We start from the raw sequence: 16,235 nt of genomic DNA, 5'->3' as shown, positions 1-16,235 counted from the left end.
CTGATACGCAGTCGAACGCATTGATCTCCGACTAGATCGACGTTCGTCTCCTATAAAAATTCCCCGCTCTCACCAATCTGGCAGGGAGTGCTGGTCCGAGGTCGTATGACATGGGTTATCGGGCACGCTCTGATGATCTCTTGAGCTGTCCGCCACTAGAGCGCTCGAACCCTGCATCTCCGCGTCGAGTCCCTGCAGGACCGGCGCTAGTATAGAGGAGAAGAGTCCTTGGGTAAAAGCCCTCTTCTCTAGGCTGAGTCTTTTTGGTATATGCCGGCGTCTGAGTTCTCTCCTATATTCCCGTCTTCGCATGCTACTGCCGCTCACTTGAGCCTCCAACATGGCTCCCTCGCTATCTTTCTTCCTGGGGTCTATATTCTGGGCCTCTGTAGCTGTTGCAGACACCCGGATATATGATTTCAACATCACGTGGGTTTCAGCAAATCCAGACGGCCTGTATACTCGCCCTGTGATTGGAATCAATGGCCAATGGCCGATTCCCACGATCAAAGCCTCAGTGGGCGACCGGCTTATCGTCAACGTGCACAATCAGTTGGGAAACGAGAGCACATCTCTCCATTTCCATGGACTCTTTCAGAATGGCACCACCGAGATGGATGGCCCTGCAGGGGTTACGCAATGTCCCATCCCACCGGGAAGTTCTTTCACCTACAACTTCACCGTACGTATTTGCCTTTGAGACTACCCAGCGATAGATACCTGGGTTACTGACGTTTCTTAGATCGATCAACCGGGTACCTACTGGTATCATTCGCATCTCATGGGCCAGTACCCGGACGGTCTGCGTGGGCCGCTGATCGTCGAAGATCCCAACTCGCCATATAAGGGGAAATACGACGAAGAGTTCGTTCTGACTCTGTCAGACTGGTACCATGACCCGATGCGGTCTCTGCTGAAATCATTCCTGAGCTATACCAACCCGACAGGCGCGGAACCTGTGCCAAAGTCAGCATTGATGAACGACACGCAGAATGCGACCATCGCCGTTGAACCGGGAAAGACGTATTTTTTCCGTATCATTAACATGGGCGCCTTTGCTGGCCAGTATTTCTGGATTGAAGGCCATAAGATGCGTATTGTCGAAGTCGACGGAGTGTGGACGAATGAGGCAGAAGCAGATATGTTGTACGTTGCTGCCGCGCAGAGATACGGAGTGCTGGTGACGACGAAGAACGACACCTCTGCCAACTTCCCCATCGTGAGCAGCATGGATCAGGTCAGCAACACTATTCCTTGTCATCCACCACAGAGCAGTCTGTTAACTGGGTGCAGGACATGTTTGATAAAGTTCCTGCAGGACTGAACCCGAATGTCACGAGCTATCTGGTCTACGACAGCACGAAGAGCTTACCACCGCCTCAGGCCATGGATGAGTTCAGCCCGTTTGATGATTTCTCCCTCGTCCCAAGTGATGGCCTGGGGATTTTTGACAAGGTTGACCATTCGATCACCTTGCGAGTAAAAATGGATAATCTCGGAGACGGTGTGAATTAGTGAGTCCATCCCCTACCTCCTATGACTGTCACAAGGAATAATGAGAGTACGTACTTACCGAATGGGCGGCTCAGTGCGTTTTTCAACGACATCACCTATGTCACTCAGAAGGTGCCCACTCTCTACACTGCTCTCTCCGCTCCGGCAGACGTCGTCACCAACGCCAGCATCTACGGCGTCAACAGCAATTCCTTCGTGCTCAACCACGGCGAAGTCGTCGAGCTGGTTATCAACAATGATGACCACGGAAAACATCCGTTCCACCTGCACGCACACAACTTCCAGGTGGTCGCTCGGGCCGACGACGATGCTGGCTTCTACGACCCGACCAACGTCACGTTTCCCCAAGTCCCCATGCGTCGAGATACCATCCTTGTTCGTCCTTCGAGTAACGCTGTCCTCCGCTTCCGCGCCGACAACCCTGGTGTGTGGCTCTTCCACTGCCACATCGAATGGCACATGAACAGCGGGCTGGTCGTGACCATGGTCGAGGCCCCGCTCGAGTTGCAGGCCCAGAAGCGTGGCCAAGGCATCCTGAGTCTGCCGGCCGACCATATCGCTGCCTGCAAGGCGGGAGGTAACCTGTATGAAGGAAACGCAGGAGGTAACACTGTCGACTGGTTCGACCTCCAGAACGCAAACTACCAACCGGCCCCGCTCCCCAAAGGCTTCACAGCCAGGGGTATCGTTGCGCTGGTGTTCAGTATCATTTCGGCATTCCTAGGACTAGCAGTCATTAGCTGGTACGGAGCTGCAGAGATAAAGCCTTCTGCTGCTGCCGGAAAGGGCAGCAAATGACCGATTGATAACGCTAGATTTGATACTTGGAACAGCTGTACAGGGGTATGAGATTGCATAAACCATTAAAAATTATTTAGATATATATATACTCTTTCTTTCCACCTTTCATGTTTGCTTTCGAAGATTAACGCGATGTCTAATAATATTTGCTCATGCGGTTGGCTTTCCATGTATGACTGCTGTTGTAGATAGACAATGGAATAGAGTCAAAAGAGAGAGACAGAGAAAAGAACGAGGACATAAAAGGTAGACACATCACACGCCACATGCCGTTCTATCAGTCTATGAACTATGGTTAATACTGTGATGAGTAGTAGGAAATAGTCCCTGGCGATTCCTATTCATGATTGAGACCTCCAAAACGAGTAGCAATTAAAAATGGATCCAAAACGAAAAGTCGACATATCGGTAATCTTTTTTTTTCTCATAATCCAAGGGTGACAATGGGTATGTGCAGGAGACCATGACCTGCGGGGCTTGTTCCTTCTCTGACGGGTTCCATGTTTCGTCCAGAATCTCTGGATTCAATGGCTCGAGAAATGGTCGCATGCAGCACTTTCGCTTGGGCGCTGAGGCCGTTGGGCTGTGTTGAGGCTGATGATTCATCAATGGTATCCATGGCACTTGAAGAACGAGTACGGTCCCAATCCACTGACGACGAGCGATTTCCGTCTCTTGTCGATGGTTGTGGACCCGCGTCAGCATGAAGCGGCGAGAAGATAATGAACGACTCCTCTCTTTCTTCCTGCGCAGGAGAATCCCCATCACGTTTGTCTCCACCACTTGTTGCCCTGTTGACATCGAGCACATCTGATCTCTGCGACACCAGGGTCCATGGCTCATTGCAAAGGAAACCAACCACAAAATCACGGTTTGCGCGGGCAGCTGCCAGACAGCTGTCCCTGTACGCGACAGAGAAAGGGAAGTCGGTGGCTGAAGGCAAGCAAAGTACTAGGCCCCGAGCTAGCAGGGGCGAAGGAGAGAGAGCATTGGGCCAATCTGCGTAGATTCCGTTTTCAGTGATGTTTTCCGAAGGTTGTAGTGTGTCCCTGGGCGATGAGGGCGATGATGGTTCGGAGTGTTGAGTGATTGACCGAGTGAGAGAGATGGTAGATGCTCTGCGGACAGGGGGGCTCCAGATTGGTGTTAACGTCAACGTCCGCCGGGCGCAAATGGTACATAACGCCAGCATCATCACCGTCCTGCTCGTCGTTAGGGGTCCCTTCAGCTGTAATCTCCGTCCGGATGGTCTGCGCAATTTTTTGCCACAGCTTCTCGAGCCGCGCCCTTCAGTACAGGGATCAGGATATCAGAATCCTGTTGTTGGGCGGGGACAGCTGAGGCCCACGACGTTGCTAGACCTGCCCAGGATGCGACGCTCACAACACCTTTGGTGTACATCCTCCGTACCATATCCACATCTTCTCTCCTCCGTTCCCTCGATTCTGCCTGTGATGTTGAAGGAATATCGGAGCTGAAGTTCAATAGTCTCCCTCCTTCCCACAGGAGAAAGTTGTGCTTCTTCGCAAGAAGCGTGAGCTCATGCACGGTATATGACGACCAGTCATCGATAATGTCAGCGTGAACCTGAAAGATGGCAATGTGAGGGCCAACGGAGGCTGCCAGTCGGAGCAAGGCGTCTGTGGTCGTGACCGTCGGGGATGCGGAGACGCACACTAGCTGGCCATGAGGCAATCCTGTTTTCGAGTGCTGCAGTTCGCGCAAATAGGCCGTCACCGGATTGACCGGGAGGGATGAGGCTTCCGCCAGCGTGGTCGGCATGCTGAGAGCTCCGGGGTAGATGGCAGGTTCTTGGTGGAGGTAACAATCACAGTCTAGAAATGCTTGTTCAGTCTTCCCCCAGGCATTCCCCGTTTGACATTAACAGAGCGACTAGCCAAGTCTTGTGCAGTTGGACTGCTAATACCCCTGTCCATACACAAATGACGAAGATCGACAATGGGATTTTGTGATGAAGCACATACAGAAATTAATTTTTGCCAATTTCCGCCGAAAGGAGGAACTCTTATATTGTCAACTCAACGGGAAGGGGCGGTGTCTTGATCCCTGAAAACAAGACTTAAGAATGCATTAGCGTAACCTGTCATTTTTCCTTTGGCGTTAGCCGTCAGGCCATGTAGCCTGTAGGGGCATCACTAGTCGCACCTTGTTTTTTTTCCCCCTCTTCTCGAAGGCGTTAATGGTTATCATTCGTGAGCCACACTCATGTCACGAATTCGCTGCATTGACAACCCAGTCATATTATTGTGCTGTAACACGTCTCCGGTCTGAAACTCCATGTCCGACTCTTACTCCGTACAGAGTACGGAATACCCCCATGCTCTCTCATCAGTGGAGACGGAATGGGCCATGGGCGGCGGAGACCCGAGTCGACAATGCGACCCTGAGCCCTGAGTTGGACACAGTAGAGATCTGGGTCGGTCTCAACGGGTGGAGACGAATTTGCCGACGGATGGTCTGTTCGATCCAGGCCAAGTCAAGAAGTGAAGCGCGACACGTCAGACGCTGGTTGGCAGGCAGAAGGGCCGGGGCGGCCCAGGAACGGGGCAATGGGTTCACGGCGCCAGAGCTAGCAGAGTCCGGCCCTGCTCCGCACCCCCAGAAACGGCCGGAGACGGAGTGAGTCGAGCAGCGCTGGATTAGGTCCCTGCTGACGTTGGCAAGCCATGTGCAGAGGAATCTCAGTAGTAAAAGTCCCGCTAGCATCCATTGATACGTAACTCCTGGAAGCAATCAAGCAGCAGGTCTGATCATCAAGCAAAAACTCCAAGGCGCGCATGAAATTCAAGGAGCCACCCCACACGGTCGGAGTGGACAGTACAGTGTATCGGGGAATTGGATTCCAATGCGTTATGGCTATGCTCGGTGTTTCAAGAAACTTATGGTCCGTGAGTTCAGCCGGACGCCGTTGAACTGGCGGTGGTTCGTGCACGCCATCCAAGCCGGAAGTCGGCCCGCGACAAGTTTAAACTCTTTTCGTCGTAGGAATGCAGCTGAAATGGGTCGAGTTGGGTCATTTGGCGTCTTGTTGGGCCCGGGACAGACACATCATACTGCATTACTTAGGCCTTTCTCCATTCGGTAGCTGTAGGTAACCCGGACCTGCAGACTATCGAGTCGCTACTTCATAGATAACATGGGCGGGATCAAGATCGGGATTCACGTAGGTACTTTCCATGGAGACTGTAGTGTGCATATAAAATCCATGTTATTGCTGTTATGATCCTCTTGATGAGATAGCAGAAGCTCTAATTCAATAACTTCGCTTGCTGATCATCATTGGACGGCACCACTGGAATAGGGCTTAGGGTGTAGGGCACGAGCTTTTAGGGTTGGCACCAGATGATAAGCCCCTGCTTCCCATTGTGGCGGTCTACGGAGCATGAGAGGAGTATTTGAGAGGTCGCATCGTCGCTCTTATTCATCTTACACCGTCAACATGCCCAGCTTAACTTGGTACCACGTCTTGTGATCGTCTGTACGTATTTCTGCATGTCTTTGAAGCCTCTCTGCTGTCATCGACATAATTCTCATTTGCCCCTTTCTTTGGCCGGTCGGCTCCCTGTGTCGGCAGATGCGCGCTCCACGTGAGCCGGGGGCCGCTCGGCCGGGAGTCGGGCCGGGCGCATCCCTGGCCGCTTTATCTGTGCTGCGTCGGCACGTAAAGCGGCACGAGTGCAATCACGTGATGGCAACCGAGTCACGGGATTGGCTCGAACTTCCCGCGGACAGGACAGGATTCTGCCGGTGTGATCGAGGGCGGTGAGCCCGTCGGACCACTGATTTTCCTGCAGGGAACGGAGCACACCCACTTAGTGGACGGGTACCTCCCGCCGCCTTCCAAGAAGTTGCAGCCAGGACTCAGGAGACGCTCACGCCACTTGGATCCGCCGTCGTTTTGCTCCGTCGTTCCCTCATCGCGTTTTATCCCCGGCGGACCCTCCCGACTCCTTCCATCGACAATCCGACTTCTTTGCGCGACTGGTTGCTCAGATTTACAAACCGACACTCCAGACAATCCTGGAGGAGACTACCATCGCGGTCGACGCCAGCAGTTATATCCGTCTCCGACAATGTCTGGGAAAAGCCTGCCCACGTTCACGGAGGCCGAAGTCCGGGCACACAACTCGGCCAAGTCTTGCTATGTCATCCTGGGTTCCAAGGTGTATGATGTTACCGGGTTTCTCGACGACCATCCGGGAGGCGCGGACCTGATTCTCGAGCACGCCGGCAAGGACGTGGAGGAGATCATGCGCGATGCGGCCTCTCATCAACATTCCGACGCCGCTTATGAGATCCTCGAGGAATGCCATGTTGGTTTTGTCACGTCAGAGGAGGGATCGAAAACTACTGCGAACGGTGGTGCCAAGGAGTCTGGGAAGTCCCGGCCAGTATATGAGAGCACTGGAATGTCAAGCGAGGAGGATTTGTCGGTTGAGACAGACTTCGCTGCGGATTATCAAACACACAAGTTCCTGGACCTAAGCAAGCCTCTGTTCCCTCAGCTGTGGTATGGCGGCTTCTCGAAGGAGTTCTACCTAAAGCAAGTCCACCGTCCTCGCCATTACAAAGGGGGACAATCCGCCCCGCTCTTTGGGAACTTTCTCGAGCCCCTGAGCAAGACTCCGTGGTACATAGTACCGATGCTTTGGCTTCCGCCTGTCACGTATGCTACGTATATGGCTGCTGCAGGCTTGAACAATATTATAGCGGCGGCTGCTTACTGGATTTTCGGTCTTTGTTTCTGGACCTTGGTTGAATATGGCATGCATAGATTTCTCTTCCACGTCGACAGGTATGCTGATCCTGGCCTTCATTTTTGTCGCTTCTGAAATGCTGACAGCCTTGTTAGATGGCTTCCAGACAATCGGGTCGGGATTTCGCTGCACTTCCTGCTGCACGGCATTCACCATTATCTGCCGATGGACAGATATCGCCTGGTCATGCCACCTGCACTGTTCGTGATCCTTGCTGCTCCATTCTACAAACTCGCTCATCTCGTGTTCTTCTACAATTGGTACGCGGCTGTCCTGGTATATTGTGGGGGTATCTTTGGTTACGTCTGCTACGACATGACCCATTACTTCCTCCACCATCGCAAGTAAGTAACTGCTTCCATCAACGGTTCATCCTCATCAGGTCATACTGACTACTCGCATTAGTCTGCCGTATTACTATAAGCAGCTCAAGAAGTACCACCTTCAGCACCATTTCGCCGACTTTGAAAATGGCTTCGGTGTGACGAGTCGTTTCTGGGACCGCGTTTTTGGAACCGAACTCGAGCTACCTCCTCCTCAGCATGTCAAGTCTGAGTAGATGATGGCCTTCTGCCATCGCCGGGATGTCTAATTTACGGTTTCATGTCAATATTGTGTTTAATCATATGCCAATTGGCAATTCTGTAAGTATAGTCAAGACAGACTTCCTGACACTGTCTGACGACTCGTCTCATCAGAACTCTGGCAAGGGGCATCTAAGGTCTGTCATTGTTGCTTCTAAATTATAATTTATTTTTGTTCATTGGGTGACTTCCACATCTTTTCGTCATTATGGGATCAAGGTGATGATGCCTCTCCTACATACAACGTCTTGTTGATATTGGCTTTTAATGTATGGGAAGTCCCTGGAACCAAGGTATTTGGACGCGATGCTACTGGTATCTAGCTAATACGTAATGTACTGATTTTTGAATCGGAGTATTCTCGGACAAAATTCTGTAGAGAAAGATTCAGACGGAGGCCAAAGTACAGGGTGCAACAATCATACATGGCACAAATAACTTTTTTTTTAGTAGAAAAAAAAAGACAACTTCAATAACAAGAGAAACCAAATGATATCATACAAGTTGTTGAAGGCTTGTGATATCATATGTCTTTGATCTGCAATGAAGCATTGGCTGCGATGTTCTGAGTCTCACGTTATTGGCCATTGGGCATTCACTCACACGAGCGCGGATGGCTCACGTGATGTGAGAAATTGTTGAACGGCGCCATCGACGCTAAAAGCGGTGGCTCGGGACCGTCTCCGCCTCTTCTCTGCATCTCCTGCTCATCAACGCTCGCACTCTCGCTGGTCTCACAATACCGCGTTTTACGTCTTGACAGCCAGTAGCCCACCAGATCCTGATCTGCGCCCATCCAGAGGCTTCCTCTGAATGCCCCAGTGATTTAGCATAGAAGGGTTCGCACATCACGCCCGCTTCCGCTTTTCCTCTCTAACAAAGCCAAAGTGACCAACCCTCTCCATAACTGTCATATTTCCCTGGCCCAGGAGAGGTATTCAAAGGCAAACCCGACATGTCAGGTCTCGACGTAGAGGCACTCCTCGAGTCGACTGCCGCCCCCGCCTCCAACGAGGGAGCAGAGAAACGCTCCGAAGATCGTGATGACCGCTCCCGAGGCGATGCCAGTGACCGCCGGGACCGCGACCGGGACCGCGACCGCGATCGCGACCGTTCTCGGGACAGGGATCGCGATCGCTCCCGGGACAGAGATCGCAGGCGCCGAGACCGCAGCCGCGATAGACGACGCGACCGAGACTACGACAGAGATGAAGACATGAGGAGTCCGAGAAGCGAGCATGGCAGTGCTAACGGAAGCCATAGAAGCAGAAGGAGAAGCCGGAGCCGTGACAGTGACCGGCACCGCTCTCGCCGCGACCGATACGGTGGTGATTACTACCGCGGCGGAGGACGTGCTCGCACGAGATCCCGATCCCCGTATGACGACAGATACTATCGGCCCTCTGGCCGTTCCCGACGGGATTCCCGCGACGATGACAGATACTACAGCCGTCGAGACCGCGATAGCCGGAGGCGCAGTCCCAGTCCAAGACGCCGCAGCAGGACGCCGGACTCCGACCTCAACGAGGATGAACGTGATAAGCGTACTATCTTTGTCCAGCAGCTTGCAGCCCGTCTGAGAACGAAGGAACTCATTGAGTTTTTTGAGAGGGTGGGCCCTGTCAAGGAAGCCCAGATTGTCAAGGACCGTGTTAGTGGGAGGTCGAAAGGGTGAGTGTTTTCCGTAATTCTGCCTGCCGAAACGTCTACTGACGGGGATCAGCGTTGGCTATGTCGAATTCAAGAACGAAGAATCAGTTCCCCTTGCTATCCAGCTCACCGGCCAGAAGCTTCTAGGAATCCCTATCATTGCACAATTGACCGAAGCGGAGAAGAATCGCCAAGCTAGAAACTCGGATGCCGGTGGACATCACCCCTCTGCGCCGTTTCACAGGTTGTATGTTGGTAATATTCATTTCAGTATCACTGAAAATGATCTCCAGAATGTTTTCGAACCGTTTGGTGAACTCGAATTTGTCCAACTGCAAAAGGACGAGAATGGACGGAGCCGGGGTTACGGATTTGTTCAGTACGTAGTGTCAGGCTCCTTTTTCAAATTCGAGGTCGCTAACATTCCACCCATAGGTTCCGTGATCCTAATAATGCCAGGGAAGCTCTGGAAAAGATGAATGGTTTCGACCTGGCTGGTCGACCGATCCGGGTTGGCCTTGGCAATGATAAGTTTACCCCTGACTCAGCGAACCTTATGAACCGTTATCAGGGCCAGGGCGGCAACCGTGGAATGCATGGTGGTGGCTCGGTCAGCAATTTCGACCGGGCTGGCGGAAGAGATGACAAAGGGGCGAGCAGTGCCAGCGCCTTGGATGATACGGACGTTGCTGGTGTGAACTTCAACAACTATAGCAGAGATGCATTGATGAGGAAACTCGCGAGAACAGATGAACCCGAACCCACTGTTGACGAAAAGCGTCAGATGCTGAAGCCCAAGACCGAGACCAAACCATTGCCGGTCAACGTTAACATGGCGAGTCGATGCGTTGTGCTGAGGAACATGTTTGATCCTGCTGAGTATGTTTCTCCTTCGGTTTTTTCTCTAAGTGCCTTCGCTAACGATGTTCTAGGGAGGAGGGTGAGAACTGGGTCAAGGAGTTGGAGGAGGACGTCCGCGCTGAGTGCGAAGAAAAATATGGCCACGTTGTTCACATTGCTGTAGATCCACACTCCCAAGGCGACATCTACCTCAAGTTCGACCGTGTCCAAGGCGGTGAGAACGCCATCAAAGGCCTCAACGGGCGTTTCTTTGGTGGCCGGCAGATCAGTGCCCAGCCAGTTGTTGACGCCGTGTACAGCAGTCTCTTCTCGCGAACCAAAGCGATCTAAAGGATCTAAGCCTTGGCATTTTCATGTCATGTCATGCTGGCCGATGATGGTAGGTTTTGTTCTAACTGTGGGTAGGGGCAGTTATATCTGCAGTGATATCGTCAGTCCCTGTACTGTACTGTACCTGACTGGGATGACGCTACCCTCGGTACGTGCTACCCTGGAGCAATCATTTTGCATTTTTGCATTTTTGCATTTGGTGTTATCAAGCGGGGCTGGTAGCTACTTGTCTGTCTTTCTAGGGGCGTTATGTTGAGAAAAGAACTTTTTTTCTCTGTGGATATAATTTTTGTAAATCGATAGCATTATCATGTTACTGTCATTATCGCTATTACAAAGACACGTAATCATACACTCTAGTTAGCAGGGCAAAAAAAGATTAAATAAGGGTCGCCACTTACTTGCTTAGGATTGAGTTGACTGAGTTAATATAATGGAGCTCTTCCCTCCCTTGATGCCTCCTTCAGTCAGAGGACATGCGTATATACATGCAAGCAATCCTAAGGGGTTATGTAGTTTTTCTTAGATAATCTTATGTAGCCTTGTCCACTCCTTAATTCTCAATTATGGTGGATAAAAAATATAAGCTATCATGCTTATTGTCTTTTACCTGCTTTCTGCCTTCACTGGTAAGGGTAAGTCATACATTCATCCATCCTGTGATCATACTGTGAAATGTGTCATTTCATGACATATCATGGCCATGTCCTGTGCATGCTCTCTCCCTCTCTCCCTTTCTCAATGTATGTTCGTATATGTATACCAAAAAAAAAGCATTCTTTCATCTTTTTCCAGTCTGTCTGTCCTTAGTTAGGGTTACGATTGCTTAGTTATTCTTTTCCATCCATCCATCCATCTATCCATCTACCTTCATTGTCCTTTTTTATCCTGTTATGGTTATGACTGTTATCACAGTGATAACATGACTCTTTTGGCTTGCTTGCTCTGTGCTTGTTGCTCTCTCCTTGTCCCTACCTAGGTATATACCCAGGACATTACATGTCACTTGATTACCCAGTTCTTCTTCCTTGTTGTCGTTTCTAGTTAGCACGCCGAGATTGCTCTGTTTCTATTTGTGACTGTCGTGGACCTGGCAGTCTGTCTTGCTTGTCGTTTCTTGTTGACATTCACATTCACGTCCATCACCGTGTTCATTCATCCTCATCCTCATCCACCTACCGTGTTTTGTTGTTCATCCTTGTTTATTTCTCTCCATTCTTCTTTCCCGCCCTTTGATCTTTGCTTCGACTCTGTTGACTTGATTTGCATTTATCCGAGACTTGACTTGAGTGTGGTAGCTCTGCTTCCACACCTAGATAGTGATTTGGCAACGCGTACATCGCTTTGAATCGAGAGCTTTCTTGCCTCAAGTTCAAGTTCGAGTCGTTCATTCAAGTTCCGCCTTGACTCTTCCTTTTTCCTGTCTGTGCATTATCAACGTCATGTCTTCCGATCCGTTCGTCTCGCCCAACAAGAAGATGACTCCCTCGCGTAGGGGTCTAGCCGTCAGTCCTTCGGGCCCTCTCGTGATTCATCAGCCAGGGCCCTACGACCTCCTACTTCGGGAAATGGACGATCTGAGGACCCGTCTCAGGGAGACCGAAGAGGAGCTCGACGTGGCCCTGGCAGAGCTGAAAGAGACCCGTTCCCAGAGAGACCAGGACGCGTCGACCATCACACGCCTGGGATTGAGAAATGCCGAGTTGGAGGACCTCGTCAACCGGCAGAAGATGACCATTAGCAACCAGAGCCGGACGATCTCCGATCCCAAGTCGCACAGGAGCAGATGCGTTGCGCTTCCCCTGACGGTAGCCATGCTACCACCGCCGCCGCATAAGCTTACCACTCAGCACTCTTTTGAGGCGTCTTTTTCGACCGGTATGTTTCATGCTCCCGCTCCTGGGTCTGATCTTCCGCCGCCTGTGCGTACCGCACCACTGTCGTCGAGTAACCAACACCAACCACTTATGTCACCTCCGATCGCCAGTCTGCCTATGCGCGCTCACACGTGCCGATTTAGCCCTCACGACGGTCGAGCCGCGATTCGCGACCTTTTCAGTCGCCCTTCTGCCTTAGCTCCAAAAGTGATCCGGGTCCAAAGCTTCAATTTCGAGCAGAAGGCGACCGAGTTTGGCGCGCGATTCCAGGAACTCTGGAACAAGTCAGAAGCCTTTGGCCGTACCTATGCGGGAGAACCCAGCGCGTGGAATGATATCCACCTTGACCAGCGTGTCAAGGACTATATCTTGTCGACCTCGGACAGCAAGGTCGCATGGCACTTGCTGAACAATCCCGTGACGCGCCCGCTTCAGATTGCCAAGGCGATCAATTCCTATATCGTCCACGAGATTCTGAAAATCACCGTGATCAAGGGCTTTGACTTCACGGCTGATCATGAGATTAACCAGATCAGGAAGCACCTGTTCCCTGGTAGGTTTATTCCCTTCCTTCCGCTGCTATCACTCCCTGACGAAATGAATATCAGACACCGCCACAACGCTTCGCAACATGATGATCACTGCGATGTCTCAGCAGGTGAAGCTCGTTAAAGAGAAGGCAGGATTCCAGGAGTTTTACAAGCGGCGCCAGCAGGACCATCTTCTCAAGCTGTGGCAGTTCATCGCACCGCTCATCTCGGGCAACATGACGCAAGCGGGCGAAGCGCTGGGAGAGATCATCGCAGGCGCCCACGTTCTCTCGCTGGACCTGCACTCGACTCCGTTCGAGACACGCCTTCGCATCCCGGAAACCAACGAGGTGTTTGATCCGGTGACGATGACCAATATTGACCCTTGGTTGGCGCTCAACGGCAACGGCAATGGCAACGGCAACGGCATCAACCATGGCGGTCCCAATGGCATCAGGCACGGCTCGCTTCGAGGCACCAGGATCCTTAGCCACACAGTCAAGCTAGGCATCACGCCCGTCACCCGGATCGCCGATCATTCCAACGCGATGCCGTCTGCATCTTCTGCAGTTCTTGTTCCGCGGGTTCGACTCGTTCACCTGGGCAAGGTCCTGTTGCGGCTTCCCGGTAATAACAATAGCAACAATGACATCAATAACAGTAATGAAATCAGACTAATGCGGACTGCGTCTGCGGCTGCGTATATTCAAATCAGTAATGGTGGTGTTGACGGTGATCGCGAGACGTCTGGACCAGAGCCCGGACTGCCCGCCCTCCCGTGCTCTCCGCTCCGTCGCGGCCACTTCGACAATCACCGGAAGGAGCCGGGGAAGAACGAGAAATGACGGGGTTGCTCTTTGTTCTTTCAGCTTCTGACATCCCTGCACTGTCACATGATTCGACCGTGTCAGCAAAAATAAAGAGACGGACGCACAAATCCTCGGTTTGAGTGGATATGAAGCGAAAGTGAGAGAAAGAAGTGACGGACGAATTCGACGCTGATTCTGGGGACACGATCAATGCGGGGTCATATGTAATTATGCATGGATGGATGTAACGTCGGTGCTGTGCTGGTTGGGTGGGCTGGTTGCAAGTGGTCAGAGTACATTGTTTTTTTTTTCTTCACCTTGTTTTCCTCTTTTTTTTTCTCTCCATGATGTGTTGTGTATAGGGTTAGGGTTTGCTTGTTTATTCTTTTCGAGTACGAAATTGAAGTTGTATCGATTCGCTAGTAGTAGTAGTAATAATCGACACTGTTGCTACATTGGCTTATGTTCCAAGATTAGAATTATTCTAAGGGTCCACGTGGAACATGATCGTATTCGTAGCACTACCTAGTCTCAGTTAGGGTAGTATTCACGTATTGCGCAACGATGCGTAGCTGCGGCGGTTCGTGAATCCGAAACTGGCCACCAGCTTGCGGATATATTTCAGAAGAGGCGTCATGGTCGGCAAGCAAGCACAGAAGATCTCAAACGCGGGCTCGACGATGGACCAATTCGCCGTCGCCACTCCGACTGGAGCAGACCAGAGTCAATACTGCCTGCGCACCGCACCAAATAGATAGAGATGGACTTACAAGTTATATCTGTCTGCTTCCGGTCAAGAACGAGAATCGCCAGCCGGATAATAGCAAAAACGATGGAGCTAGTGGTAATTAGTATCCGGCTGCAATCAGCGATATCATGGAGACATGTGGGTACTTACAGCCCACCCAGCCCGAATGTACCGGCGACACTGATTTTGGTCGACACCGTCATGTGCAGCTTCAAGACGGTGGTGATGGGAAGACACAGGATGGCTATGTCCAGAACAATGTTGGCGACCTGCATGCCGATGAAAATATCCAGATATGGGATGCAATAGCCAGGCAACTCCGCCTCCCACGCCTTCTGGACAGGCATACATTGGAAGACGGAAATCAAGGTGATGAGGATGAACCAGATCAACGACAGAGCACCTAGAACCATCAACCAGATCTTCAGATCGGCGCCGGGGAATATCCTTCGGTAGAAGTATAATACCCCAACCTTCACGGCGGTGACTGCGAAACCGTAGAGGATAAAAGTGGCAAATACGATCTGTGCGAGATGTTTAGATGTGATTTTCAGACTAACTGAGCGTTGGTGTAATACCTTGAAAAAGGTGACTAGATCAGCCGGGTTCACGGTATAGATATGATGCCCAAATCCATATCGAAGTGCTGATTTCTTCTGTCAACAAGAGCAATTGCACAACAGGCAGGGTCACTCACCCAGCAGGTAACAGGCGGCATCAGCAATGACTAAGACCTAAGAGACGTAGTCGAGCTTAGTAGCCGTCGCCAATTTGCTACTTGATTGTCATAGGACGTACTGTGGCAACCACCATCATATGATCGTCCAGCAACCACGGCAACTTCCTATTCTTCCTGAAGCCAAATCGCAGGGCCGTCGATACAACGGAAAGGAAGATGGAAAAGATCGAGACCCCGATGACGGTTCGAATGTTGTCGGCCACACCCACACTGGGATCTTCCTCGTGCCTTTCCAGCAGGCGAAGCATGGTGATCGGATGGGCAACCATTGCGTTGGTCAGAGACAAGATTGAATAGAATGTAGCACCAACAGCAATAGAGTCGTCCCTGGGAGGCAGGAGGGAGGAGGAGGATGTGATATCAAATGGAGGGGCCCCAGAAAGAAGATTAACGACCTCATGACTCCAGGTTAGATCTAAATATTCTTATCTTCAAGCAAGGATCGTCACCGGGACCGTGTGCCAAGCATGGCTGTAAGCTCCCCAGGCGCCATCACGTCGTATTCGATGACCCGAGAGGCCTCAGCTAGGTAAGCTCGACATCTCGTACTCCAGAATGCAGGCAGGGCAGTGCTACTCTGCACCCCGCTCGAATAGAATTGCGACATGCAGCCTGAAGCGTCTCCAGCCACCGATAAATTTAGAACACCAATTGTTTCTGAACCAGATCAACCGATTTAGCACTCATTAGTGCAGTTACCACCTTTGCAAGTCCGTTTTTTTATCTTCTTGCGGATGGCGATGCGCTTAGTACGCTCGTAAATCACGCAAGACGGACAGAGTCATGAAGCAATTCCCGTGCACTTGTCGACTGAGCCGGATGCCGGGGGCCAGAACGTGCCGCGGCAACACGGGCAGGATGGGGGCCATTTGCTGACAGGGGCTGGATAAGATGGCTGCAACCTTCCGATTGCTGAGAGGGACACCGTCCCGCGCACGTGCACCATCTTCTCAGCATTTGAAGTCATGCAGCGAATACAAAGTGGATAGAAGGTGGATAGAAAGTGGATATTA

At 51.5% G+C, this 16,235-nt stretch overlaps 6 protein-coding genes across 6 annotated transcripts; 4 read left to right on the top strand and 2 right to left on the bottom strand.

Annotated features, from left to right (window-relative positions):
- Positions 1 to 340: 340 nt before the first annotated feature.
- Positions 341 to 2,313, top strand: T310_1841 (laccase; the record flags this gene model as incomplete). Its single annotated transcript, XM_013475268.1, has 5 exons — positions 341 to 682; positions 743 to 1,237; positions 1,294 to 1,504; positions 1,551 to 1,561; positions 1,627 to 2,313. The coding sequence occupies 5 exons, from the start codon at positions 341 to 343 to the stop codon at positions 2,311 to 2,313; spliced, it is 1,746 nt and encodes a 581-aa protein (XP_013330722.1).
- A 427-nt stretch (positions 2,314 to 2,740) lies between these two features.
- Positions 2,741 to 4,098, bottom strand: T310_1840 (uncharacterized protein; the record flags this gene model as incomplete). Its single annotated transcript, XM_013475267.1, has 2 exons — positions 2,741 to 3,544; positions 3,613 to 4,098. 2 exons carry the CDS (start codon positions 4,096 to 4,098, stop codon positions 2,741 to 2,743), a joined length of 1,290 nt encoding a protein of 429 aa, XP_013330721.1.
- Positions 4,099 to 5,776: 1,678 nt separating this feature from the next.
- On the top strand, positions 5,777 to 7,653 carry T310_1839 (Sphingolipid fatty acid hydroxylase; the record flags this gene model as incomplete). Its single annotated transcript, XM_013475266.1, has 5 exons — positions 5,777 to 5,793; positions 5,842 to 5,924; positions 6,070 to 7,132; positions 7,201 to 7,438; positions 7,522 to 7,653. The coding sequence occupies 5 exons, from the start codon at positions 5,777 to 5,779 to the stop codon at positions 7,651 to 7,653; spliced, it is 1,533 nt and encodes a 510-aa protein (XP_013330720.1).
- Positions 7,654 to 8,633: 980 nt separating this feature from the next.
- Positions 8,634 to 10,519, top strand: T310_1838 (RNA splicing factor (Pad-1); the record flags this gene model as incomplete). The annotated part of the gene is made up of 4 exons (XM_013475265.1): positions 8,634 to 9,349; positions 9,402 to 9,707; positions 9,764 to 10,207; positions 10,261 to 10,519. 4 exons carry the CDS (start codon positions 8,634 to 8,636, stop codon positions 10,517 to 10,519), a joined length of 1,725 nt encoding a protein of 574 aa, XP_013330719.1.
- Positions 10,520 to 11,961: 1,442 nt separating this feature from the next.
- Positions 11,962 to 13,771, top strand: T310_1837 (uncharacterized protein; the record flags this gene model as incomplete). Its single annotated transcript, XM_013475264.1, has 2 exons — positions 11,962 to 12,949; positions 13,005 to 13,771. 2 exons carry the CDS (start codon positions 11,962 to 11,964, stop codon positions 13,769 to 13,771), a joined length of 1,755 nt encoding a protein of 584 aa, XP_013330718.1.
- Positions 13,772 to 14,219: 448 nt separating this feature from the next.
- T310_1836 (uncharacterized protein) lies at positions 14,220 to 15,470 on the bottom strand (the record flags this gene model as incomplete). Its single annotated transcript, XM_013475263.1, has 5 exons — positions 14,220 to 14,260; positions 14,506 to 14,573; positions 14,634 to 15,129; positions 15,181 to 15,217; positions 15,282 to 15,470. 5 exons carry the CDS (start codon positions 15,468 to 15,470, stop codon positions 14,220 to 14,222), a joined length of 831 nt encoding a protein of 276 aa, XP_013330717.1.
- Positions 15,471 to 16,235: the final 765 nt, after the last annotated feature.

Source organism: Rasamsonia emersonii, assembly GCF_000968595.1.
Source record: "Rasamsonia emersonii CBS 393.64 chromosome Unknown ctg1118621760004, whole genome shotgun sequence".
NCBI classification, from domain to species: Eukaryota; Fungi; Ascomycota; class Eurotiomycetes; order Eurotiales; family Trichocomaceae; genus Rasamsonia; species Rasamsonia emersonii.
This window is presented reverse-complemented; position numbering and strand designations above follow the sequence as displayed.